The sequence below is a fragment of the Salmo salar genome, chromosome 11 (assembly GCF_965601325.2).
Source record: "Salmo salar chromosome 11, fSalSal1, whole genome shotgun sequence".
NCBI lineage: Eukaryota > Metazoa > Chordata > Actinopteri > Salmoniformes > Salmonidae > Salmo > Salmo salar.
Window position 1 is genome coordinate 15,150,976 of NC_138301.1, and position 27,999 is coordinate 15,178,974.

General features: G+C 46.1%; 1 protein-coding gene across 4 annotated transcripts in view; it reads right to left on the bottom strand.

The window, feature by feature from the left end:
* mtss1lb (MTSS I-BAR domain containing 2b) overlaps nt 1-27,999 on the bottom strand; it is an 80,114-nt gene that overhangs the window by 9,952 nt on the left and 42,163 nt on the right. For all 4 annotated transcript variants that reach the window (XM_014126577.3, XM_014126579.3, XM_014126575.3 and 1 more), the window contains exons 4-9: nt 9,763-9,847; nt 8,013-8,104; nt 7,600-7,674; nt 5,619-5,776; nt 2,468-2,575; nt 1,970-2,067 (exon numbers count right to left, since the gene is read on the bottom strand). In XM_014126577.3, the coding sequence (XP_013982052.1) occupies nt 1,970-2,067; nt 2,468-2,575; nt 5,619-5,776; nt 7,600-7,674; nt 8,013-8,104; nt 9,763-9,847 (616 nt within the window). The remainder of the gene's footprint in view (nt 1-1,969; nt 2,068-2,467; nt 2,576-5,618; nt 5,777-7,599; nt 7,675-8,012; nt 8,105-9,762; nt 9,848-27,999) is intronic.

The following is a 27,999-nucleotide window of genomic DNA, read 5'->3' on the forward strand; positions in this document are numbered from 1 at the left end:
TCATATAATAGAGACGGGTAGTTTATATGATGGGTAGTTTATATGATGGGTAGAGTTCATATGAGAGAGACGGGTAGTTTGTATGATGGGTAGTTTATATGATGGGTAGAGTTCATATGAGAGAGACGGGTAGTTTATATGATGGGTAGAGTTCATATGAGAGAAACGGGTAGTTTATATGATGGGTAGAGTTCATATGAGAGAAACGGGTAGTTTATATGATGGGTAGTTCATATAAGAGAGACGGGTAGTTTATATGATGGGTAGTTTATATGATGGGTAGAGTTCATATGAGAGAAACGGGTAGTTTATATGATGGGTAGTTTATATGATGGGTAGAGTTCATATAAGAGAGACGGGTAGTTTATATGATGGGTAGTTTATATGATGGGTAGTTCATATAAGAGCGACGGGTAGTTTATATGATGGGTAGTTTATATGATGGGTAAAGTTCATATGAGAGAGACAGGTAGTGTATATGATGGGTAAAGTTCATATAAGAGAGACAGGTAGTGTATATGATGGGTAAAGTTCATATAAGAGAGACAGGTAGTGTATATGATGGGTAGTTCATATAAGAGAGACGGGTAGTTTATATGATGGGTAGTTTATATGATGGGTAGAGTTCATATGAGAGAAACGGGTAGTTTATATGATGGGTAGTTTATATGATGGGTAGAGTTCATATAAGAGAGACGGGTAGTTTATATGATGGGTAGTTTATATGATGGGTAGTTCATATAAGAGCGACGGGTAGTTTATATGATGGGTAGTTTATATGATGGGTAGTTCATGTAAGAGAGACGGGTAGTTTATATGATGGGTAGTTCATGTAAGAGAGACGGGTAGTGTATATGATGGGTAAAGTTCATATAAGAGAGACAGGTAGTGTATATGATGGGTAGAGGTTAAGATGAGGACATTTCCAAGTTGGAGTTGAAAGTAGAGAGCAGCAGCAGTGAAATAGGGGAATCCAACCAGAATAGGGGGGAAGGAAGCACAGAGTGGAGATGCCAAACACATAGGAAGAGAAAGAGGCCGTGCAAATACAGAGGAATAGGAAGTGATCAAACCACAGGAAATAGAGAAGAGGCCAAACACACAGAACACCAAGGGTAAGTGTGAGTGCGGGGTGGAGAGATTGGGAGACACACACACATGCAGGGATGGGGATAGACATGTTGAGGGTGGAGGGGGGGGGGGGAGGGTCAGAAGTAGAGGGTTGGGAAGGGAGAGGAAGAGGAAACACGGAAAAGACAAGTTAAGACAGTGTGAGAACATGTGAGAACCAAGCATGGGTAGATTAGACACACAGGGTACAGGGCAGGGTTGCTGGCATGCCCAAAGACATGGCCTCCCAGACAGTGACACAAGCAACACCTCAGAGCACTACCGTGACAAGCCTGAGAGATACTTCTTCAGAATAGAGGACACCACTTCAGACCTAACAAGTGTCCTACCTCATCACACATGGAAACAGGGATTATTTTAGAAAAACACTCAATAACATTCTAATATAAATGTTATGTGCTATTTGTTATCATCAAACAAGTCTGTTTTAAGTTCAAATAAAGTTGTAATTTTCACCACTAAGAGAAAAAAAGACTTAGTGCTTTTTTTTTGTGCTCTGAGTGTTGCAGCCATAGGACACAGGAGGACACAACAGACACATGGACCAGCAGACAGACGCTCAGCAGACTCTCATACAGACAGACATGCGCAGACATATTTTTACTAAGACACGACATATCTGAACGCCACCTCTCCCTGACACACTGTCGCTGTCACCTTTTATTGTCAGACATACTGCATGTTCACGCTCACATAACCTACAACATATCATCCACACACCTTGGATCAAAACAAAACAAAGAACCCCCCCCCCCTTGTTGATCAAATCAAATGAATCCAGGTCAATACAAATGTCTGTATTTGTAGTCCATGTGTCCTGTCTCCCTCCGGTTCGTACCTGCACATGCTGCTCTTCCTGGATCCAGAACTGCTAGGGGAGGAGGGAGGGGTCTGGTAGGACCAGCTGTAGTCTGAACCCTTCAGGTCTTTAATCACCTGGGAGAGAGCGAGGACAAACCAGTTGGCACCATATAAGTGTTATACCCCTGAAAGGGGGGAAATATGAGAACGATTCACACGGACACGTAGCATTAGCGTAAGTTGTAATGCATGAGCTGGTAAACTGCATGGTTCCCCTATAGTAATTCCTAGGCATTACTACTCAAACTGTACAAACAGACATCAATAGAGCACACTGATCATATTATCACATTCAGATAAATGAATAGCATATTGCTTGCTGGTACACATTATGATGCTATTATTGTTATGGCACATTTCACTCTAAGCACTGTTCCACCTAGCATCTAATGACCTATGTGTAGACAGTGGGACTGAGAGATGGTGCATTATACTAAAATATTAGACTAAAAATAAATCTTAGAAGAGTCGGCACCTGCTCGCTGGCGGGGGGCAGCTTGTGGGGATCTGTGGTCAGCACAGTGAGGTCATCAATAATGGCCTGGAGGTGAGTGATCTCTCCCAGCATGGCAATCTCTCCATTCTGATCAAAACAACGAGACTCATTTCAGTCAGTTAGTGTTATTATATACTGCTCAAAAAAATAAAGGGAACACTTAAACAACACATCTTAGATCTGAATGAAAGAAATAATCTTATTAAATACTTTTTTCTTTACATAGTTGAATGTGCTGACAACAAAATCACACAAAAATAATCAATGGAAATCCAATTTATCAACCCATGGAGGTCTGGATTTGGAGTCACACTCAAAATTAAAGTGGAAAACCACACTACAGGCTGATCCAACTTTGATGTAATGTCATTAAAACAAGTCAAAATGAGGCTCAGTAGTGTGTGTGTGGCCTCCACGTGCCTGTATGACCTCCCTACAACGCCTGGGCATGCTCCTGATGAGGTGGCGGATGGTCTCCTGAGGGATCTCCTCCCAGACCTGGACTAAAGCATCCGCCAACTCCTGGACAGTCTGTGGTGCAACGTGGCGTTGGTGGATGGAGCGAGACATGATGTCCCAGATGTGCTCAATTGGATTCAGGTCTGGGGAACGGGCGGGCCAGTCCTTAGCATCAATGCCTTCCTCTTGCAGGAACTGCTGACACACTCCAGCCACATGAGGTCTAGCATTAGGAGGAACCCAGGGCCAACCGCACCAGCATATGGTCTCACAAGGGGTCTGAGGATCTCATCTCGGTACCTAATGGCAGTCAGGCTACCTCTGGCGAGCACATGGAGGGCTGTGCGGCCCCCCAAATAAATGCCACCCCACACCATTACATTTACATTTAAGTCATTTAGCAGACGCTCTTATCCAGAGCGACTTACAAATTGGTGCATTCACCTTATGATATCCAGTGGAACAACCACTTTACAATAGTGCATCTAAATCTTTTAAGGGGGGGGGGGGGGTTAGAAGGATTACTTTATCCTATCCTAGGTATTCCTTAAAGAGGTGGGGTTTCAGGTGTCTCCGGAAGGTGGTGATTGACTCCGCTGTCCTGGCATCGTGAGGGAGCTTGTTCCACCATTGGGGTGCCAGAGCAGCGAACAGTTTTGACTGGGCTGAGCGGGAACTGTGCTTCCTCAGAGGTAGGGGGGCCAGCAGGCCAGAGGTGGATGAACGCAGTGCCCTTGTTTGGGTGTAGGGCCTGATCAGAGCCTGAAGGTATGGAGGTGCCGTTCCCTTCACAGCTCCGTAGGCAATCACCATGGTCTTGTAGCGGATGCGAGCTTCAACTGGAAGCCAGTGGAGAGAGCGGAGGAGCGGGGTGACGTGAGAGAACTTGGGAAGGTTGAACACCAGACGGGCTGCGGCGTTCTGGATGAGTTGTAGGGGTTTAATGGCACAGGCAGGGAGCCCAGCCAACAGCGAGTTGCAGTATTCCAACCGGGAGATGACAAGTGCCTGGATTAGGACCTGCGCCGCTTCCTGTGTGAGGCAGGGTCGTACTCTGCGAATGTTGTAGAGCATGAACCTACAGGATCGGGTCACCGCCTTGATGTTAGTGGAGAACGACAGGGTGTTGTCCAGGATCACGCCAAGGTTCTTAGCACTTTGGGAGGAGGACACAAGGGAGTTGTCAACCGTGATGGCGAGATCATGGAACGGGCAGTCCTTCCCCGGGAGGAAGAGCAGCTCCGTCTTGCCGAGGTTCAGCTTGAGGTGGTGATCCGTCATCCACACTGATATGTCTGACAGACATGCAGAGATGCGATTCGCCGCCTGGTTATCAGAAGGGGGAAAGGAGAAGATTAATTGTGTGTCGTCTCCACCATGACTGACCCACCGCCAAACCGGTCATGCTGGAGGATGTTGCAGGCAGCAGAACGTTCTCCACGGCGTCTCCAGACTCTGTCACGTCTGTCACGTGCTCAGTGTGAACCTGCTTTCATCTGTGAAGAGCACAGGGCGCCAGTGGCGAATTTGCCAATCTTGGTGTTCTCTGGCAAATGCCAAACAGCCTGCACGGTGTTGGGCTGTAAGCACAACCCCCACCTGTGGACGTCGGGCCCTCATACCACCCTCATGGAGTCTGTTTCAGACCGTTTGAGCAGACACATGCACATTTGTGGCCTGCTGGAGGTCATTTTGCAGGGCTCTGGCAGGCCTTCTCCTGCTCCTCCTTGCACAAAGGCAGAGGTAGCGGTCCTGCTGCTGGGTTGTTGCCCTCCTACGGCCTCCTCCACGTCTCCTGATGTACTGGCCTGTCTCCTGGTAGCGCCTCCATGCTCTGGACACTACGCTGACAGACACAGCAAACCTTCTTGCCACAGCTCGCATTGATGTGCCATCCTGGATGAGCTGCACTACCTGAGCCACTTGTGTGGGTTGTAGACTCCGTCTCATGCTACCACTAGAGTGAAAGCACCGCCAGCATTCAAAAGTGACCAAAACATCAGCCAGGAAGCATAGGAACTGAGAAGTGGTCTGTGGTCCCCACCTCCCTAACCAATGCTTTATTGGGGGTGTCTTGCTAATTGCCTATAATTTCCACCTGTTGTCTATTCCATTTGCACAACAGCATGTGAAATGTATTGTCAATCAGTGTTGCTTTCTAAGTGGACAGTTTGATTTCACAGAAGTGTGATTGACTTGGAGTTACATTGTGTTGTTTAAGTGTTCCCTTTATTTTTTTGAGCAGTGTATATGGCAATAGCGCTGGCCTTATGTGAATGACTGCAACTGTTCGGCTTTGACTCAACACTAGAGGACAACGTCAAAGTATCTTAGCTGGTGGCTTATTGACTTTTCTCCCCCCAAGTTAGGTTTCAGCCCCTGATAAGTCTCCCCTGTTTCATCTTCACTCTGGCCCAATCCCAAATCGTCCCCTAAACACTTGATAGGATTTGATTGGTATGAGCAACCTGGTAAAAGCTCCACCTCACCCTCTGATAGGCTAGATGGAAGTTTTACCATATTGCTTACACCAATCAAAACCTCTCAGATCTCCACAAGTGCATAAAGCGTAGGGATGACGGGACGATTAGGGATTGGCCCTATGTCTCACCCCAGCTCCCTGGTGTTTCCCCTCCCCATACAGCCCCTGCCTCCCCTCCTCCAGTCTTACCACTACAGGCTGCAGGAAGCCAATGAAGGTGCAGAAGCGTCCCCTCTCCTCCACCAGAGCTCGGCGCACCGCCTGCTTCTCTGTCTCCTCCATCAGCAGGTACATGTCATTCACATCATGCATGGCACTATCCAGCTGGGGCTGCAGGTCCCCTCGGCCTGGGAAGCCAGGAGGAAGAGCACCGGGGACAGGGACAAGGAGCAGGAAAAGGGAAACAGAGGGCAGGGGCATAGTATACAGGGAGTGGGGGGGGGATTGGGAATGGAGAGAGAATACAGGGAGCGGGACAAGGAAGAGGACAGGGGATGGTAGAAGGACAAAAGGAGGAGAAGAGGGTAACGGAGAGGTCACAAGGAAAAACCAAAGTGTGACACACAAGAGAGAGGAGAAGGAGAGAAAGAAAAGATTACAAATGTGTGGTGTGTCTGGGCTTGAAGGGACAAATGTCACCCCTCCTCTTATCCCTCCCTTCTCGGTCCCCCAAGCCAATAACAGACACCATGGACACAGGACAGAATGATCTACAAATACTACACTGGTACGGTATCTACATGAGGTAAACAGAAATGCATACAGACACTAAACAGACTGACATCTACAGAAGTTAAACCAAATAATGAAAAAATGAACAAATTAAAGTATGTCTTCAAAATGTCTTGTAATGTTAAGTCATGCAGCAGGGAGTAGTGTCAGAGATGGCCATGGTAGAGAAGCGAGGGGGGGGGGGGTCTTAGTCAACAGCAACCAGTGCTGTGAGCAGAAAGAGCTTTAGAACAACAAGTCATGCAGGAGTCACAGAGGTCACAGGCCAGCTTTCCAGAGGGCTCAGAAAGAAGACGTTTAATGGTTACAGCTAGTAGGCCTAACTAGCTGAAGATGAGTGTATCAGGCCAAATGCATTCTAGTGATGTAAATCACGTAGCTATTTACCGTTTCCCAATAGTCATTTTTTGGTCATGGGAAAACCCCTCTACACAGAATAGATGAAAGAAGAAGCTGTAGCATAGCATAGCAGTGTTGTGGGACAAGAACAACATACTTACCCTGGATTTCTACAGAACGGAAATCAACCACAGACAGAGAGAGAGAGAGAGAGCGAGAGGGAGAGGAGGGGAGAGAAAAAGAGGAAGGGACAACAAAGATGGTTGAGAGGAGGATTTGGGGGACATATAGGGGGTCAGAGGGGTGACAGGGGTAAAGGAGAGAGAGCAGAGATCGTTGAGCTCATCGTTAGGGTTAGTACAAGGAAGCCATCACAGCTCAGTTCACGGCCAAAATGTGCACGGTTAGAGCAAAAACACTGTTGCAGCCAAATCAAAACCAATTCAACCCAAACATCAATGTCCACCGGTTTTCAGACTAAATACACCTCAGTTCATCATTTTAGATTCTTGCATCTGCCTGGCAACTGTCTAGAAACAGCCTTAAATAGACAACCGTATTTATTGGCTGCTGGATCAGAGTGAACTGCTTTATCGAATGAGGAAAGGCCTGTCATTATTATCCTCACCACCAGGGGAGAGTGTTGCTCTATAACCACATGGAGTGGAGCTATGTTCTCCCTCCCTCACTGCGGCTTCCCTCATTTCACCCCGTCTCTGTAGTGATTTGAGGCGATGTCCCTTTTAAAGACCAAACTGTAATCGTCAACAATCTACAAACACACGTCAGCTATGTCAAACGCTTAAAAATAGACATTGATATAGTCAGAATGCCTTGGCAAAGGATCTCACCTTGAGGATTTGACCTTGACATTTTCAGCACTACTACTAGTACTACTGTAATATCATGCTGAAGGGAAGACACAGCTGAGACCGTTACATAACAGAGAATGTCCGGGTTAACCTATAGTTATAGAGCCCAAACAAAATGCACTACCTGACCTGCTGGGATTTTAGAGCGCTGGATAGCCAGAGAGGGCAGTTTGGAGTGTTCAGCCATGCTAGCTGTCAGTCAGAGAGAGAGAAGAGGAGCAGCCTACCTTTCCGGGCCTTCTTCTGCAGTTTCATGGTGTCTGAGGACTTCTTCTTGATCTCATGACGAGATCTCTTGTACTCTGGAGGAGAGAGAGGGGACAGAATGTCATCCACTTTGGACACAGGAGACAGAGGGGAATATGATTGGCCAGAGGTACCCTGCCTGTGTCCCACCTCCATCATGAGGTTTTCATCATGGCCACCTAGTCATCCCTCTCATTCCTACTTGGCAGATATCACTCCTCACCTCTCCACCATGCTTGCTGATGTGTAGTGAGCGTTCTGGCACAACAATGGTTGCCGTGCATCACCCAGGTGGGTGCCACACATTGGTGGTGGATGAGGTGAGTTGCCCACTTACTATGTAAAGCGCTTTGGTAGAAAGGCACTATATAAATCCAATAATATTATTATTCACCTTTGGCATGGTCCTTGTCCAACTGGTTGGCTGTCTTCTTCCAATCCTCAATCCTGTCCTGGAGAGGAGTAATCAAGCTCTCCATCAGGGCACTGGGAGGACAGAGGGAAAGCGAAAGAGCGAGGTACAGGCTTTACTTGTATTATTATTTTTGGGTATTTTTACCCGCTTTTTCTCCCCAATTTCGTGATATCCAATTGTGATCCAATTACGATCTTGTCTCATCGCTGCAACTCCCTAACGGGCTCGGGATGCGGCGAAGGTCGAGTCACTGCCTTAGACCGCTGCGCCACTCGGGAGGCTATAATGATTTTCTGATCCATTCAAATCTAACAATTTGGCTTCATCTGGTACACATCATATGGAACACGTGGAGAATATGAGTCTTTGCCATGATGAACTCTTAAAATGATATGTTTTCTTATGAAACCATGGAAAATATGCGCTCTAAGGTATAAGATCTTTAGAAAGAGAAAGGGGTTATATAAATTCTCCTTTGTGGCTCGTCCCACTTCACTATTTCTGGTATGTGACACATCTGCACACCCCCGTCACTACAGGATGAGCTGGGAGTCCCATGGTGGAGTGTGGAAACTGCAGCCTCCCAGGTCGACCAATCACAGACTGACAGCACAGTGCTGATGTGGACTTCAGCCCTGATTATAGTGTGGCGCAATGTGAACGGGTTAGGAGACCGGTTTTGACGTGCCACCACAGGGTGAGGAAACTTTAGCTCCCAGAAATGCTTTGTTAGGAATGTAAACACACCCAACAAGACACCACCATCATCATCACCTTGGTCATCATCTTCCTCATCACCACAGACACCACCACCATCATGGTAATAGCTTCTGATTTGGAAAACTCATTAGAGACTGCAGACTAAATAGAGTGGATTCCTTTCTTTGAGATGTACTGTGGTCTAGAACAGAGTAGGCTGCTGCTGGTGGTTCCATTCATTTAGCCTACGTGTCTGAGAGAAGAGTCTACAGACGTCCTATAATGAGGTGCTTGGGATTTGGGGAGAGGGGAGGGAGGGAGAGAAGATGGAGGATGGGGAGATGGATGGTTTTAGTCCTCACATTCTGTTTTCTCTTCCCTCCGTCTCCTGTCTTTATCATACATTTTAGGGAGAGAGTGTTCCAGTCTAGATAGTGTGTGTGCTATTTCCACATTACCATAGACCCGACCCAAACACTGGGACAGACGTACATGGAAAACCCATGACCGGTAGCTCACTCAGTGGAGAATGACACGTGTGAATTCACTTTCCTACCGTGAAGAGAGTCTGGGCGGCAGGTAGCCTAGCAGTTAAGGGTGTTGCACCAGTCACCAAAAGGTCGCTGATTCGAATCACAGAGCCGACAAGGTGAAAAATCTGCCGATGTGCCCATGAGCAAGGCACAACCCTAATTGCTCCTGTAAGTCTCTCTGGATAAGAGTGTCTGCTAAATAACCTAAATGTACATTTAGACCTGCCACCTATTCTCATTTCCACACTGATGTAGCTTCTGAACGAAAAACAAGGGTCACAGTTTGTCCAAAGCTTACCACAGACTTTCAGAAGGTCAGCCAAGGAACATGGATGGGATGACGGCTACTACTCATTACTGTTGGCTACCATCGTCAAAGATACGGTTTACACAGAGCAGTGACTGACACTTCATGGGACCAATCCCCACTAACGGAGTGATAGCAGGGACAGAGCTAGGCCTATAGGAGGATGCCTGTGTAAGAGGGCGGGACTTACTTGGTGAAATGGCGCAGTTTGGCCTCGATGCTGCGATGCCGCATGCACATCCTGGTAAGAGCTGATCCAATGTCTCTGGTGGCGCCTGAAAGAGATCACAACACAGAGGTGGTTAGGGAAACGCTCGGAAAACGTTCCGTCAACGTCATGTATTCTGCAGACAGACCACCAAACAGACTGCTCACTGAGGTCTGTTTAATATTCACTCGTACGCAGTGTGTGTGTAGTGTACAGTATGTGTATAGTGAGCGTGAGACTGTGAGTGAGTAACCTGGAACTCTGATAAACATCAGGCTATTTTTAGCCGAGGAAGAACATTTGGAAAAAGCTGATCCCTGACTCTGAGCGGGCCACTTCACTTGCTTCCAAAGAAGCTGAGCCAAGCAACCCTGGAGTTTAAAAACCACCGGTGTTACTGGCTTAGAAAGAGCCTCAGAGTATACACTCCAGTGAAGAAACAAGATGCACTCCAATTCAAATCGCATTTTACTTGTCACGTGCTTCGTAAACAACAAGGTGTAGACCAACAGTGAAATGCTGACTTACGTTTTTTTCCCCCCAACAACACAGAATTAAAGACAGAAAAAATAGAAATAGTGACATGAAGAATAAATACAAAGTGAATAACGAATAAGGAGTAAAAATAACTTGGCTATATACAGGAGTACCCGTACTGAGTCGATGTGCAGGGGTACAAGGTAATTGAGGTAGCTATGTACATATAGTAGGGGTAAAGTGACTAGGCAACATGATAGATGATATGTTAATATGTGAGTAGGAAGAGTCACATCTGGAGTTCTAGTATCTAATACATGCAATCTCTTAGTCTCATAGCCTCTAACATCAGGGTTAAATCTCACCAGTGCTAACAGAGGTACGGCTCTAGAGAGCTGAACGGGATTTAACCCTCTTCTCCCTAACCCTGGTGCTACGGGGTTATCTGGGCAAACCCCACCCTAGCCACAACCCTCTCTCTCTCTACCTGGGGTTGGCTCGGACTACACCCCTGTCCCCACACGTGCCCCAGTGGGAGGGGTGGGATTGCCCCAACTCTGTCTGATTACTCGTGTTGGACAAGCAGACCCTTCCACCTCAGATAAGTGCAGAGACCTAAGTCATATCATCATATTACTCCTCCCTGTCTCCCAGTCGCTCATTGACACTGTGTGTGTGTGTGTGTGTGTGTGTGTGTGTGCGCACGCCATGAGAGTGACCTGGACTGAGAGACAGCAGGATCCAATCTGAGTCAATCCGAGCATCCTGCTCCCTGCCCCCGGGTCCACCCCATCCCTATCGGTACAGCCATCACCCTGACACATTTCATAATGAGAGATCTGGGGCTCCTGTGACCTTGGCCTCATCTGAGGTCATACCTATAAGACTGGTGAGAGAGATGGGCTCATAGTATTCACCTTGATTGGGTACTTGTTCATTTGTGACAGTCATTTTTGCCAAATGATGTTTAGAGATGAACCAAACTACTCATTGCTGGCACGGTAAGGACAGGACTTATTATTGACAATGCCGATAAAGCAATCAGCCTTCTGTATTGCTGGCCCCTCCTTCACTTGGATGCCTAAAGTCAAATCAGTGATTACTGCACAGTGAGTGAGTGAGTGAGTGAGTGAGTGAGTGAGTGAGTGAGTGAGTGAGTGAGAGTTAGAGAGTGAGAGTTAGAGAGTGAGAGAGTGAGAGAGTGAGAGAGTGAGAGAGAGACTAAAAAGGCCAGTCTCCGTGAACACACACTGTTAACAGAGAAGGTCTATTCATAATTATAAACTGGGCGGTTTGAGTCCTGAATTCTGATTGGCTGACAGCTGTTGTATACCACGGGTATGACAAAACAATTATTTTTACTGCTCTAATTACCTTGGTAACCAGTTTATAATAGCAATAAGGCACCTTGGGGGTTCGTGGTATATGGTCAATATACCACACCCCCTCGAGCCTTATTGCTTAGTTACCCAGCAACCATTTATTAATCCAGCCCAGGGCAACGCCCCCTACCCCTACACCACAGATACCCTCTACCCTCCTCCCACACACACCACAACACACAAACACATACGGAAGGGGTGGGGGAATTTTCTAACCTCACTTTCAAATATTGTCTAATGTCATGCCAATAAAGCACCTTGAAATTGAAAGTTAAAGTTGAGAGAGCGCAGGAGAGAGAAACAGAGTCTGGGGGAGAGAGGTTGATACCTAGTGACAAAAAGAGAGAGGAGAGAAAGCGAGAGAAAGAGGGAAACAGAGAAAGCGAGAGAGAGAGAGAGAGAGAGAGAGAGAGAGAGAGAGAGAGAGAGAGAGAGAGAGAGAGAGAGAGAGAGAGAGAGAGGCAGTGCTGAGAGGGATCTCCTCACACATTCTAAAGAGGTAACTGCTGGGGAGAGAATGTAACAGCCTGTGTGTGTGTGTGTGTGTGTGTGTGTGTGTGTGTGTGTGTGTGTGTGTGTGTGTGTTTTCGCTCCTTTTAATATATTCTCTTCCTGTTTTATATTCTTATTAACTCCTCTCTCATTCTCTCTCATAACAACATCCGCAAGAGATCAACAACAAGATGAGGGAGAAAAAACTCCAGGCTCACATCTGGGAAACAAAGGCCAGCGTGTGTCTAGCTATGTGTGTCTAGCTGTGTGTGTCTAGCTGTGTGTGTCTAGCTGTGCGTGTCTAGCTGTGCGTGTCTAGCTGTGTGTCTGTGTGTGTAGCTGTGTCTGTGTGTCTAGCTGTGTGTCTATCTATGTGTGTCTAGCTGTGTGTGTCTAGCTGTGTGTGTCTAGCTGTGTGTGTCTAGCTGTGTGTGTCTAGCTGTGTGTGTCTAGCTGTGTGTGTCTAGCTGTGTGTGTCTAGCTGTGTGTGTCTAGCTGTGCGTGTCTAGCTGTGCGTGTCTAGCTGTGTGTGTCTAGCTGTGTGTGTCTAGCTGTGTGTGTCTAGCTGTGTGTGTCTAGCTATGTGTGTCTAGCTGTGTGTGTCTAGCTGTGTGTGTCTAGCTGTGTGTGTCTAGCTGTGTGTGTCTAGCTGTGCGTGTCTAGCTGTGCGTGTCTAGCTGTGTGTCTGTGTGTGTAGCTGTGTCTGTGTGTCTAGCTATGTCTGTGTGTGTAGCTGTGTGTCTATCTATGTGTGTCTATCTATGTGTGTCTAGCTGTGTCTGTCTAGCTGTGTCTGTCTAGCTGTGTGTGTCTAGCTGTGTGTGTCTAGCTGTGTGTGTCTAGCTCTGTGTGTCTAGCTCTGTGTGTCTAGCTCTGTGTCTAGCTCTGTGTGTCTAGCTCTGTGTGTCTAGCTCTGTGTCTATCTATGTGTCTGTGTGTCTATCTATGTGTCTATGTGTGTCTAGCTATGTGTAGCTGTGTCTATCTATGTGTGTGTAGCTATGTGTTCTAGCTGTGTGTGTGTCTATCTATGTGTCTAGCTATGTGTGTCTAGCTGTGTGTTTCTAGCTGTGTGTGTGTAGCTGTGTGTGTAGATCTATGTGTGTCTAGCTGTGTGTGTCTATCTATGTGTGTCTAGCTATGTGTGTCTAGCTATGTGTCTATGTGTGTCTAGCTATGTGTGTCTATCTATGTGTCTATGTGTGTCTATCTATGTGTGTCTATCTATGTGTGTCTATCTATGTGTGTCTATCTATGTGTGTCTAACTATGTGTGTCTAGCTATGTGTGTCTAGCTATGTGTGTCTAGCTATGTGTGTCTATCTATGTGTCTATGTGTGTCTAGCTATGTGTGTCTAGCTATGTGTGTCTATCTATGTGTGTCTAGCTATGTGTGTCTAGCTATGTGTGTCTAGCTATGTGTGTCTAGCTATGTGTGTCTAGCTATGTGTGTCTAGCTATGTGTCTATGTGTGTCTAGCTATGTGTGTCTAGCTATGTGTCTATGTGTCTATGTGTGTCTAGCTATGTGTCTATGTGTCTATGTGTGTCTAGCTATGTGTGTCTATCTATGTGTCTATGTGTGTCTATCTATGTGTGTCTATCTATGTGTGTCTAGCTATGTGTCTATGTGTGTCTATCTATGTGTGTCTATCTATGTGTGTCTATCTATGTGTGTCTATCTATGTGTGTCTAGCTATGTGTGTCTAGCTATGTGTCTATGTGTGTCTAGCTATGTGTGTCTATCTATGTGTCTATGTGTGTCTAGCTATGTGTGTCTATCTATGTGTGTCTAGCTATGTGTGTCTATCTATGTGTGTCTATCTATGTGTGTCTATCTATGTGTGTCTATCTATGTGTGTCTAGCTATGTGTCTATGTGTGTCTATCTATGTGTGTCTATCTATGTGTGTCTAGCTATGTGTCTATGTGTGTCTATCTATGTGTGTCTATCTATGTGTGTCTATCTATGTGTGTCTATCTATGTGTCTATGTGTGTCTATCTATGTGTGTCTATCTATGTGTGTCTAGCTATGTGTCTATGTGTGTCTATCTATGTGTGTCTATCTATGTGTGTCTATCTATGTGTGTCTATCTATGTGTGTCTATCTATGTGTGTCTAGCTATGTGTGTCTATCTATGTGTGTCTATCTATGTGTGTCTAGCTATGTGCCTATGTGTGTCTAGCTATGTGTGTCTATCTATGTGTGTCTATCTACGTGTGTCTATCTACGTGTGTCTATCTACGTGTGTCTATCTACGTGTGTCTATCTACGTGTGTCTAGCTACGTGTGTCTAGCTACGTGTGTCTAGCTACGTGTGTCTAGCTACGTGTGTCTATCTACGTGTGTCTATCTACGTGTGTCTAGCTATGTGTGTCTAGCTATGTGTGTATCTATGTGTGTCTATCTATGTGTGTCTATCTATGTGTGTCTATCTATGTGTGTCTAGCTATGTGTGTCTAGCTATGTGTGTCTAGCTATGTGTCTAGCTGTGTGTGTCTAGCTGTGTGTGTCTAGCTGTGTGTGTCTAGCTGTGTGTGTCTAGCTGTGTGTGTCTAGCTGTGTGTGTGTAGCTGTGTGTGTGTAGCTGTGTGTGTGTATGTAGCTGTGTGTGTGTGTGTAGCTGTGTGTGTGTGTAGCTGTGTGTGTGTGTGTAGCTGTGTGTGTAGTTATGTGTCTATCTATGTGTGTGTAGCTGTGTGTGTATTTATGTGTCTATCTATGTGGGTATAGCTGTGAGTGTGTGTGTGTGTGTGTGTGTGTGTGTGTGTGTGTGTGTGTGTGTGTGTGTGTGTGTGTGTGATGTGTGTGTGTGTAGTTATGCGTCTATCTATGTGTGTAGCTGTGTGTGTGTGCATGTCTTAGAAAGGTGAGGAATGTGAGTAAAAGTAAGCATGTTTAAACTGCCAGTCTGTTTAAACCCCCCCCCCCCCCACACACAGTATTTATACAGTATGGGCAGCCAATAGCTCAGTCACTATACCTTGTTTAGCTATAGGTCAACCCCTGATAGAGACAGCTAGTGAACTAATCCTGAAAGGAGCTCCTCTCCTCTGTGTTGTTTTCTGTCATCCCCATCTGCTCCTACCCTCGCCCCAGCACAGCCAGCCTGTGTTTACTGTTAGCCTCCCTGCCTGTAACCCTCCTCCCTGCAACGCTCCCCTCCTGCAGTGAACCCACAGGGAGCCAGCACATATTGATTTTTCCCATGACATTTAGTCACAAACACCATGGTGAGGGAACAGGCTGATATGACAGAGAGAAAGGGGGAGGGAGAGAACGAGACAGCAAGGAGCGGGTGCATTTGGTGGATGTGAGAGGGAGTGGGAGACGAAGGCACAAGGAAAGAGCGATAGAGCGGGGCGACAGAGAAGGTAACGTGGAGAACGACAGGCAGGAACGGAGTGATCAGGCATCTTCCGCTGGCATTGCTGTTCCCTCCATCTCTTGCCCCCCCCCCTTACCTGATTTCCTCAACCACACATCCTGTCAGGCTGCAGACACCTTTAGGTTGCTAAATACAATTCAGCATGTCAGTCTACTACACGTCTCTCTCTCTCCTCTCCCCCAGTGAGGCTATCTAACGGTAGAAGTAGAGGATGTGACCTCTTTTCGTCTTTCCTGGTCTAAAGAGGGAAAGTCGGGGTCATTACAGCCTTGAGTATTTCCTTGCAGATAAGAGAGAATAAATATAAATGTAGAGAATAAGCCAAGTCTCCACTGGATGGGAGTGTGGAGTGGCAGCTGTTCAAACACACACAGTGGTGCTAACAGCTAACATCCACACGACCCTGCAGACACTGACCTATGGAATCAACACTCAGGCCTAAACAAACAGCAATAGGACTCAACGGATTCAGTACTACACAGACATCAGACGCCCAGCCACGTGTTCTCCGTAGCAGTAGCAAAGTGTGTGAATTTGAAATCCCAGTTGCTAATAGTACATCCTGATTCCTGATCCTGTCTTTTCATCTGTTCTGTGGGACAGCTGCTAGGGGTTCCCGAGATCTCCTCAAGTGTATTTCCTGGAGATAAGGCACGTGTGCCGACCGCAGAAGCAGAAAACCAACCCAGACACTGTTGCTAGTCTCTGCCCAACCCACTGCCCCAACAAACACAGACAGACCCCATATTCACAGCTCCATATTAATGTCCTGATGAATGGGTGGAGAGCAGTAGATCAAAACACACACACACACACACACACACACTACTTTTAATCTTTGGATGCATGTTAGGGTTTGCATATGAAATAGATGCAGTAGGAACTTAGTAGGCTGCATGCTTTATGGCAGTGGGATATGGACATGCTCAATTCGTGAATCATTCTCCACACTGCCACTCTGCCCTCTCTCTCCGTGTGTGTGTGTGTGCGCGCGCGGACAGTAAAGGTGTAATTAGTACAGCCCCTGCTGTGGGCACCCCACCCTCCTCCACCCTCCTCTTCTCTCTCCTGAAGGGAAAAGGAGCGTGGACTCCCTGTGGGATATCCCTCTATTCACTCTCATCCCTCGCTCTGCCTTTCCTGACATTGCTCTGCTTCCTTTCTGCCATTCTTCCACCCTGGGACACGGGAGGGTCACTGACCTGCCAGGGAGGCTGCATTATAGGTGGTGCCAGTTTTGTGTGAGTGTGCCCACTAGTAAAAACACCCTGACATGTTAGCTATAAACACTATCCTGTCCTCTGTGTGAAATGTTCCTATTCATCAGTCTTTGAGAGACGGTGAGTGAACAAGTGAAAAAGTGTAGAGAGAAGCTCATTTTCATTCCGTCTGCACTGTTGACGAACTTTAGGAAATAAGTGGATAAACTCGGGCAGTTGCCTGGCAAGACTCCAATACTGCTCACTAGCTTAAACCCAATTAGACCTCCGTGGAGGCACAGCAAGCCTTTCAAGCAGGTGGGTTCAGTTTGAGGACAGCAATGCAGGTAGGAGCGTGTGGTTAATGCACAAGAACACTGGTTTTTCCATTCCGCTCGTTGGAGAGACACAGTCAGAAGAAAACACACAGACACAGCCCCCTCGTTCCCTGCCTTTGTTCCCTATCCAAATCAAATCAGCACCCCTCAGACTGACAGTCCCGCTGGTTGCCGTGACAATGCAGAACTAGCACTCCTCGTGACTGTCGGTGGGGCTGTCTGTTGCTAAGGTCACTCTGGCAGAACATTCTTTAACTTCCACTCCTCTCTACCTAATATAATAGTACCTATCTAACACCAGTCACTCTAAAGAGTTACTGTATGAGGATAAGCCTACATTCACATCCGTATCATAGTATCAGTTTGGCAATGGATTATTAGACTGTTGCTTATCGGCTCTCTCTCTCTCCCTCCCCCTCTCTCTCTCCCCCCCCCCTCCTCCCTCTCGTTGCTCAGTCACAACCACTTCCAGCCATTTTCTGCTCTGTCACAAGGTGGGCGACTGTGGTTTCACATGCTATCCCATGACTCTTTATGGGGCTCCTGGAAATGTTCCACATTTTAGAAATGTTTGCTTTCAGTGCAGCAGTAGGCCCACAGCCCTTCACATGCAAGTCACAACACTCAGAGCATTTGATCAGAAAATAGCTTCAAGCTTTCCATTGGGAAAAGACATTGGGACTGTGGTGAGAAAAAAATAAAAACTTACTGAACATTCTAGTGCCTTAGCAGAGACTTAAATTGGAACTGGGAGTGGTCCCGTGTGGCTCAGTTGGTAGAGCAGGGTTGTGGGTTCGAATCCCACGGGGGAGCAGTACGGGATTTTTTTTAAAAAATTAAATGTATGCATGTAAGTCGCTCTGGATAAGAGCGTCTGCTAAATGACTAAAATGTAAACTGACAGCATTTTAACAACATGAATTATTATTAAAATCTGTTCATATACAGTGCATTCAAAAAGTATTCAGACCCCTTCACATTTTCCACACTTTAGAAATGTTAGCAAATTTATTACAAACAGAAGAAGAAAAAAATATCACAATTACATGTGTATTCAGTATTCAGACCGTTTATTCAGTACTGTGTTGAAGCACATTTGGCAGCGATTACAGCCTCAAGACTTCTTGGGGAGGATGCTACAAGCTTGGCACACCTGTATTTGGAGAGTTTCTCCCATTCTTCTCTGCAGATTCTCTCAAGCTCTGTCAGGTTGGATGGGGACCGTCACTGCACAGCTATTTTCAGGTCTCTCCAGAGATGTTCGATCGGTGTTCAAGTCCAGGCTCTGGCTGGGCCACTCAAGGACATTCAGAGACTTGTCCCGAAGCCACTTTTGCGTTGTCTTGGCTGTGTGTTTAGAGTCGTTGTCCTATTGGAAGGTGAACCTTCGCCCCAGTCCGAGGTCCTAAGCAGGTTTTCATCAAGGATCTCTCTGTACTTTGCTCCATTCATCTTTTCCTCGATCCTGACTAGTCTCCCAGTCCCTGCTGTTGAAACACCTCCCCACAGCATAATGCTGCCACCACCATGCTTCACCGTAGGGATGGTGCCAGGTTTCCTAAAGACGTGACGCTTGGCATTCAGACCAAACAGCTCAATCTTGGTTTCATCAGAACGGAGAATCTTGTTTCTCTGAGAGTCCTTTAGGTGCCTTTTGGGAAAACTCCAAGCGGGCTGCCATGTGCCTTTTACTGAGGAGTGGCTTCCGTCTGGCCACTCTACCCTAAAGGCCTGATTGGCGGAGTGCTGCAGAGATGGTTGTCCTTCTGGAAGGTCCTCCCATCTCCACAGAGGAACTCTGGAGCTCTGTCAGTGACCATCGGGTTCTTGGTCACCTCCGTGACCAGGGCTCAGTTTGGCCGGGTCGGCCAGCTCTAGGAAGAGTCTTGATGGTTCCAAACGTCTTCCATTTAAGAATGATGAGGCCACTGTGTTCTCAGGGTCCTTCAATGCTGCAGACATTTTTTGGTACCCTTCCCCAGATCTTTGCCTCGACACAATCCTGTCTCGGAGCTCTACGAACAATTCCTTTGACCTAATGGCTTGTTTTTTTCTGACATGCCCTGTCAACTGTGGGACCTTATATAGACAGGTGTGTGCCTTTCCAAATCATGTCCAATCAATTGAATTTATCACAGGTGGACTCCAATCAAGTTGTAGAAACATCTCCAGGATGATCAATGGAAACAGGATGAACCTGAGCTCAATTTCGAGTCTCATAGCAAAGGGTCTGAATACTTATTTAAATAAGGTATTTCTGTTTTCACTTTGTCATTATGGTGTATTGTGTGTCGGAAGAAATTACACTTTTAAAAAATTTTATGACAAGCGTGCACTTAGATACAGTCATTATCACGTTTTCATCAATTCTTAGAATGTTTGAAAATTACGTATACTAAGGCATTTGTGAAAATTCGATGGCAATATAGAGTGGGAAAGAGGCCGTGCATTTGGACAGTTAATAGACACTGCAGTAAATAAAACATCTGTCTCGCCCAGGACCGGAGTCTACGCAGACCGGTGCTCTATTGCCATTCAGAGCTAGAGTAGGCCCATACGCAAACAAGCCATTTGCCACAAGGGCCTGCCATCATTCACTTTGAACTGGACTGTGTGTTTACAGGCAGTTGCAACAGCGTAACGTTAGATAACTTGAACGCATTCGGCAAAAGCCACCAAATACACTTGATTGGATTGCTGCACATATGTAGACAAATACCACAGGAGTCCTCTTACATTTGGGAACTTTACAGTCCTATTGATCAAACAACCATAAAAAGGTAGGCCATCTTTCCCTATATGCACATCAACAACAAGATCAACAACTAATGATAGGCAGAGCAAACCTTTTTCAGGAAGGTGGCAGTCAAAATTGCAGTGGTAAATGATGGGGGAATAGCCTGCTCGTTCTTCTGCAGGTTGCATGCCAATGTATGCTTGTCCCTACCAAGCCCCGAAGCTAACTGGCTAAAGATGGCTAGCTTGCTAGCTACATCCAGCTGCATTTTCTCGCCCAGGCAGAACTGGTTAGGTCGTTGTCATGTTATATAGTGAGTTCATGACTAACCAACGTTTTGAGCCTACGTATACCGACACTGGTCATATTCAATGGGTGTTGTGCATTCGTAAATTCATCAGTTATTGTGCGCTCTGGCACAGTTAGACAAGAGTGGTCTAAAATCGGAGTAGATAGCTAGCCAGAGTGAATTTACGAACACAAGAAATGTACTAACTGCATAACAGTAGTTTAGCATAGCTAGCTAGCTAACAAGGCGATTCACATCTCTTGCTAGCTAACCAAATGACACCTGCATCTCTAGCTGAAAAAGTCAAGTCACCCACTAGCTAGCTATCTAGCTAACGGTAGGCTCTGTGTTTTTATCTTGCTACATAAATATGCTAGCATATTAGCCACGTTATGACTGACTTGTGACCATTGCCCTTGCTAGTTTGATTGTATTGACATTCCCAGCCAGTCCATTTTTGTCCAAAATCTGGAGTCATTGACACTGAAACAGTGCATCCCGAAAGGTGGCAGCAAACAAAGTACCAGGCCAGTGATTTACGACAGCAATATTTTTTGGACTTCTAAGAAATGTATTGGTGAATGATATTAATCATGCAATTAACTGCATCCATCTATTCAGCTAACAATGCGTCCGTGTACATCATGGAATGTTGAATCAAACATAACCTATTTTTAAAACCTCTTATAAAGTTGTTTTTGTAGCATAAACTGGGAATTCAATATTTTTGACTAATATTATGATTGTCTGTTTGCGTCATATCGGCAAAGTAGTTAAAATTCTGTCAGTTCCACTTTAAATCCATGGATCTGATACAGAGTCTTACTTGAGGCTCTATATTTATCCCATCAACGAGAAGTGTGTGTGACATATCCGATCAGGGAGGATGGCCCAGCCTGCCATTGTGACTGACCCTTCCCTTGCGTCAGCCCTCCTCTCCTCATTTGCACACTAACCCAATCAATGTCTGCACAGCTCTATAGAGACACACACACACACTGCTGCTGACAATACACCCCAATCAGCATTCTGTTATGAGAGATGGAGAAAATAGGTCACACACACAAATACATGCCATGCACATACACCAACATATAAACGTGCCTAACACACACAGACTGCATGAGCGCTCACTCACAGCACACTCTACTTGAGTGCTAATCACACATACAGCTTACACCCCCCCCCCACACACACACACACTCATGCCGTGACTGCGGCATACTGTATCATAAACTCAACATTCATAATTTAGTGATTACCGCATGGGCAGAAAATAGCTCTTTAGCACACACATTGGGCCAAACTCACTGACCCTAAGCATTTTTACTCAGCCCATCTCTCCCTCCACTGGGCTAAGACATCAGAGTAGGAAGGCTTCACACATACAGTCATGGGAGAGTTATACACAGCCTATTTCCCCTCCCATATAGTCCCATCAATTTACACTAGAGCTGTCCAGACGTGAAGGAGGGAGTGATGTGGTTTTAGGTGTTCATTTCGAGATTTACAGGGTTTGTTCTCTGATCGTTATGGTGAGCAGGTAAATAGGGTGAAAGGGGAGAGAAGGAATGGCTGATTTCCCCAGAATGAGGGGCTAATGCAGCGGGGGTGGAAAGCGGTGTGGACGTCCCATCACCCCCGAACAAACCCCTTCACTCAGAGAGAAGGAGAGAGAAAAAACAAGTGTTTGAGTGAGAGAGAGAGGGGCAGGCAGACAGACAGACTGACTGACTGACAGGGGATAGACAGAGCTCCTCTAGCAGGCCTGTTTACCACGAACACACCCAGCAAGGGCTGCTTTCCTTTCCCAGAGAATATCAATGAGCCTCTTTAGACTTTCTGCTCGGTAATAATAGTCCACCATCACCACTTCCTCTCTCTCTCTCTTTTCCTCTCTCTCTTTTTTCCCCCTCTCTCTCTCTCTCTCTCTCTCTCTCTCTCTCTTCCTCTCTCTCTGACTCACACAAGCATTCTCCTTTTCTCTGCGCCTCAGGCTTTGTGGCCTTCCCACCAGAGCATCTCCATGGCAACGGGGGGAGATGAAATCTGCAGAGGGATTCGTCAGCCCCTTTCCCTCTCTCGATTGCACCATTCACACACGTGCACACATAATTACAAAAAACATACACATGCTCAATACACACACACACACACACCTGTGATCTCCCCAGACGAATCAGCTGACAGACTCATCCACTGTACATCCTGTTACTTCCTGTATCTAAGGAGTGAGTGAGTGAGTGAGTGAGTGAGTGAGTGAGTGAGTGAGTGAGTGAGTGAGTGAGTGAGTGAGTGAGTGAGTGAGTGAGTGAGTGAGTGAGTGAGTGGCACGTACAAGTCGTTTGGTAAATACCATTTGGAGGGCATTAATGAATGAGAGAGTTGGGGCGCTCTGCTCTGGTACTAACTATACCCAGCCTGCCTCTGGAGGATTAGGAGACTTTTAATAGTCCTGTTTTATGATTTACAATCCTGCTGCGAGACACAGGATTACACTGGTACTGAGAGACCCTACACACACACACACACACACACACATACACACACACACACACACACACACACACACACACACACACACACACACACACAACACATTAGGCACTCTTGCTTATACACACTGACAGATATAGAACTTCAGAAGGACAGACAGCTGCCTCATGATGTAACCGTTCATTACTACATGCATTATGAATCTCCCAACCCTCAAAGTGGGAATAAGGGAAATCACAGGAATTATGACCCAGCAGTCAAGGTAATCTCAACCATCTCTGCACCTGCACCTTCACCTAGTTTGTGTGTAATCTCAGTCAGACAAAGTGTATCTCTGTCCCTTATGGTTGGATAGGCATGTCCCAGTGGAATCCTGGCTGCTCAGTCTGTCTGTCTGTCTGTCTAACAGTCTGGCCTAGTTCTCAGGCAGGCAGGCCCAGAATATCCCACAATACCCCTCTGAGGCCCACATGGCTTCACCAGGGCTTCACCAAGTCTCACGTCAGCCTTAACGCAAGTGACTGAGCATCCCGGGTGCCCTGCCAGCATAGCCTCAACACACACACCAAAACACACATTCAGAAGCACACAAGGACCAATACAGACACAGACACACACACACACACACACACACCATTACACCCACATGCATTGATGTGCATAGCCGCGCACTTACGCACTTTGACTTACGCACCAAACATTAGCACCAGGGCAGAGCAGAGAAAACTGGCCACTCTCTGTGTGAACAATCACAACGCCGACATGACTGGCCTTACGTACTAGAGCCAACTCACCGGCAAGGGGATAGTGAGCGCACATAAACACACACACACACACACACGTGCAGACGCACACTCATGTCTTGCAATATATAGACAGATACACTTTTCCATAAAACTGCTTACACATCCAATAGACTAAGCACTTTCCTCCCTACATCCACCGTACTGTACTGTACAGCCTTTAAATCCCTGGTCAATCTGAGCTAAGATGTACACACACATACACACAAACACACGCAGATCATGATATGTAATACCCACGATGGCACCAAGTATAAAAAGTCTGAGGCATTGGCCCAGATCTTTGAGATGGACAGATGAGATGTGTCAACATAGGATTAGAACCAAAAGTATATGCTCATTGAACATCTCATTCCAAAATCATGGGCATTAATATGGATCTCGACAAACCATTTCTGTATGGACCTCACTTTGTGCACTGGGGCATTGTCTTGCTGAAACAGGAAAGGGTCTTCCCCAAACTGTTGCCACAAAATCAGAAGCACAGAATCATGTAGGATGTCATTGTATGCTGTAGCGTCAAGATTTCCCTTCACTGGAACTAAGGGGTGTAGGCCGAACCCTGAAAAACAGCCCCAGACAGTTATTCCTCCTCCACCAAACTTTACAGTTGGCATTATGCATTCGGGCAGGTAGCATCCTCCTAGCATCCACCGAACCCAGATTTGTCCGTTGGACTGCCAGATGGTGAAGCGTGATTCATCACTCCAGAGAACACATTTCCACTGCTCCAGAGTCCAATTGCGGTGAGCTTTACACCACTCCAGCCGACACTTGTCAAAGCACATGGTGTGCGGCTGCTGGACCGTGGAAACCTATTTCATGAAGCTCCGAACGAACAGTTACTGTGCTGACGTTGCTTCCAGAGGTAGTTTGGAACTCGGTAGTGAGTGTTGCAACCGAGGACAGGAGATTTTTGCCGCACCACGCGCTTCAGCACTCGGCCGTCCCATAATGTGAGCTTGTGTTTCCTACCACTTCACAGCTGAGCCATTCTAGACATTTCCACTTCACAATAACAGCACTTAAAGTCGACCGGGGCAGCTCTAGCAGGGCAGAAATTTGACAAACCAACTTGTTAGAAAGGTGGCATCCTATGACGGTGCCACGTTGGAAGTCACTGAGCTCTTCAGTAAGGCCATTCTACTGCCAATGTTTGTCTATGGTGATTGCATGGCTGTGTGCTCGATTTTACACACCCGTCAGCAACTGGTGTGGCTGAAATAGGCGAATCCACTAATTTGAAGGGTTATCCACATACTTTTGTAGACATCGTGTATCTGTGCCATAGACCACACACTGCCTGCTCCTGGAGAAAATGCACTGCCTGTCCCTGGAGAGACAGGTCTCCTCACTTCCATACTACTCTAGCACAGCATTCCATGGGTCATGTTTCAAACGGGTACAGTGTTATTTAGTTTAGTCACTCCCATGGTAGAGATGACGGAGACACGGGCATGGCAAGTCTCGCTAGTGGCCGACCCTTGTGTGTAGTACATATGGACACGCCTCTCTCTCCCAGAACCCCATCCAGAGGCAGAGTGGGGCACAAAGGGCAATGAAGAAGATAGGAAAGGGGTGAGGGGAAGTGGAGGAGGAGGGGGAGACAGAGAGTAGGGACGACAGAGCTTTTGGGCTTGAGTGGGATAATGAGGAGAGGAGGGTGTCACCACGGCAGGTGTGACTTTGGTTGCCAGGGTTACAGCCGTCTGCGGCAGAGAAAGATCAGCCCACGACATCGCAACAATGTGAGAGGGATGAGAGAGAGGTGGAGGGGGGGGGGGGTAGACAGAGAAATAAATAGAGATAAAGTGCAAGAGACAGAGAGAACGAGAGAGAGTGAGATGGAGAGAGCAATACCGAAAAAGCGAGCAAGACAGCGAGGGAGAGAGAGACTGCTGCAGCAGCACATAAAACAGAATAATTCATCGAGGCCTGGATTCCTATCCCAGCATGTGTCCATGCCTGTGAGCCTCGGCCCCAAAACACAGCACCACCGTCATTACACACCAGACTGGATTCATGCTTATTGTGGCGCAAGATATTGAAACATGGATAACATGTTACTGTACTGCAGTAGATAGAATATAGCCTGAACCACACACAATGCAGAGGAAAATGGAGGATGGACAAAATGCAGAAATCACTCATAGCCCTGCAGCGTGGAAATAAAATGAATGACTGACACTGCAGCAGACCTTACACAACTTGCACAGGGAACACAGGCTCACTGCATACATGTAGTGGCCTTGAAGCCCAAAGAATAGAGTACGAATGCCATCAGTACAATGATGAGAGAGTTTCACAGTACCCAGCTAGCTCAAAACGTTCTGAGAACCATATGTTTCCACATGGTGAGAGCGTATTTGTCCCATCTCCACTACTTTTTGGGAATGATGCAGGATAGTTGCTTGGCTTTGGAACATTCTCAGCACATTAACCTGTTAGGGCTAGGGGGCAGTATTGACACGGCTGGATAAAAAAACATACCCGATTTAATCTGGTTACCACTCCTACCCAGTAACTATAATATGCATATACTTATTACATATGGATAGAAAACACCCTAAATTTTCTAAAACTGTTTGAATGGTGTCTGTGAGTATAACAGAACTCATTTGGCAGGAAAAACCCTGAGACATTTTCTGACAGGAAGTGGATACCTGATGTGTTGTATTGCCTTTAAACCTATCCCATTGAAAAACACAGGGGCTGAGGAATATTTTGGCACTTCCTATTGCTTCCACTAGATGTCACCAGCCTTTACAAAGTGTTTTGAGTCTTCTGGAGGGAGATCTGACCGAACAAGAGCCATGGAACGATGATGTCCCATTAGACACCTGGCGCGCGAGTTCATGTTGGGTACCCTCGTTCCAATACGTTATAAAAGAGTATGCATTCGTCCACCTTGAATATTATTCATGTTCTGGTTAAAAAAGGCCCTAATGATTTATGCTATACAACGTTTGACATGTTTGAACGAACGTAAATATATTTTTTCCCCTCGTTCATGACGAGAAGTCCGGCTGGCTTAGATCATGTGCTAACAAGACGGAGATTTTTGGACATAAATGATGAGCTTTTTTGAACAAAACTACATTCGTTATGGACCTGTGATACCTGGAAGTGACATCTGATGAAGAGAATCAAAGGTAATGGATTATTTACATAGTATTTTCGATTTTAGATCTCCCCAACATGACGTCTAGTCTGTATCGCAACGCGTATTTTTCTGGGCGCAGTGCTCAGATTATTGCAAAGTGTGATTTCCCAGTAAGGTTCTTTTTAAATCTGGCAAGTTGATTGCGTTCAAGAGATGTACATCTATAATTCTTTAAATGACAATATAATATTTTACCAATGTTTTCTAATTTTAATTATTTAATTTGTGACGCTGACTTGACTGCCGGTTATTGGAGGGAAACGATTTCCTCAACATCAATGCCATAGTAAAACGCTGTTTTTGGATATAAATATGAACTTGATAGAACTAAAAATGCATGCATTGTCTAACATAATGTCCTAGGAGTGTCATCTGATGGAGATTGTAAAAGGTTAGTGCATCATTTTAGCTGGTTTTATGGTTTTGGTGACCCTGTCTTTGAATTGACAAAACATTACACACAACTCTTGTAAATGTACTGTCCTAACATACTCTAAATGTATGCTTTCGCCGTAAAACCTTTTTGAAATCGTAAAACGTGGTTAGATTAAGGAGATGTTTATCTTTCAAAGGGTGTAAAATAGTTGTATGTTTGAAAAATTTGAATTTTGACATTTATTTGGATTCAAATTTGCCGCTCTTGAAATGCACCTGCTGTTGATGGAGTGCACCACGGGTGGCACGCTAGCGTCCCACCTAGCCCATAGAGGTTAAGGAACCTGACAATAAAAACATTATTTGTTGGCATTTCATTCCTTTTAACAGAATGTTTCCTAAAAGTTTTAACATGGCTACATTCAATTAAAATGTGCTCTAGGAATGTTCTCCAACTGGTTTGATATTGGGAATGTTCTCAAATTGTTCAGAGAACATTAAGAAACAACGTTCTTCTGTACTTTCAGTGCTTCAGCATAACGTCTAACTACACTGATAGAATGCGAGACCAAGAACGTCAAGTTAGATTGAATACACAGCACCAGTAGTGGACTACCAAGGCCAGGTCTGTCTGTGCTGAATAGCTGGCCAGCCAGTCCTACCCACTGATCTGGACTATTCAATTACTAAAAGCCAGGGGAGAGCTGGGAATGTGCACTCTATTTAAATGGAGATGGTATGGCATGGGCTGTATTCTAGGAATGGAGAGCAGGCTGAGAACGTAGTCAGGGCGACATGGGACACCCAGAACATTAAACCTCTGCTACTGAACCTAGGTCAATCAGTAGCTGAGGAATGAGCAGAGAACAGGAGGAGCCTCTGTCTTAGCATCTGGTCCTAGGTCAGTTCACACAGCCGTGACTGGTTACTCATGTAAATTTGAGTATATATAGACTGGCGTCTCCAAGGCTTCCTCCTGTATGTCAGGGTTCATTTTCCATTCTGGATGTACCGCGACAGTAGCTTGGCGGACTTCAAGTTAGGTGTCAGCCAGACTACCGTGACAGGACATCTCTGAGCC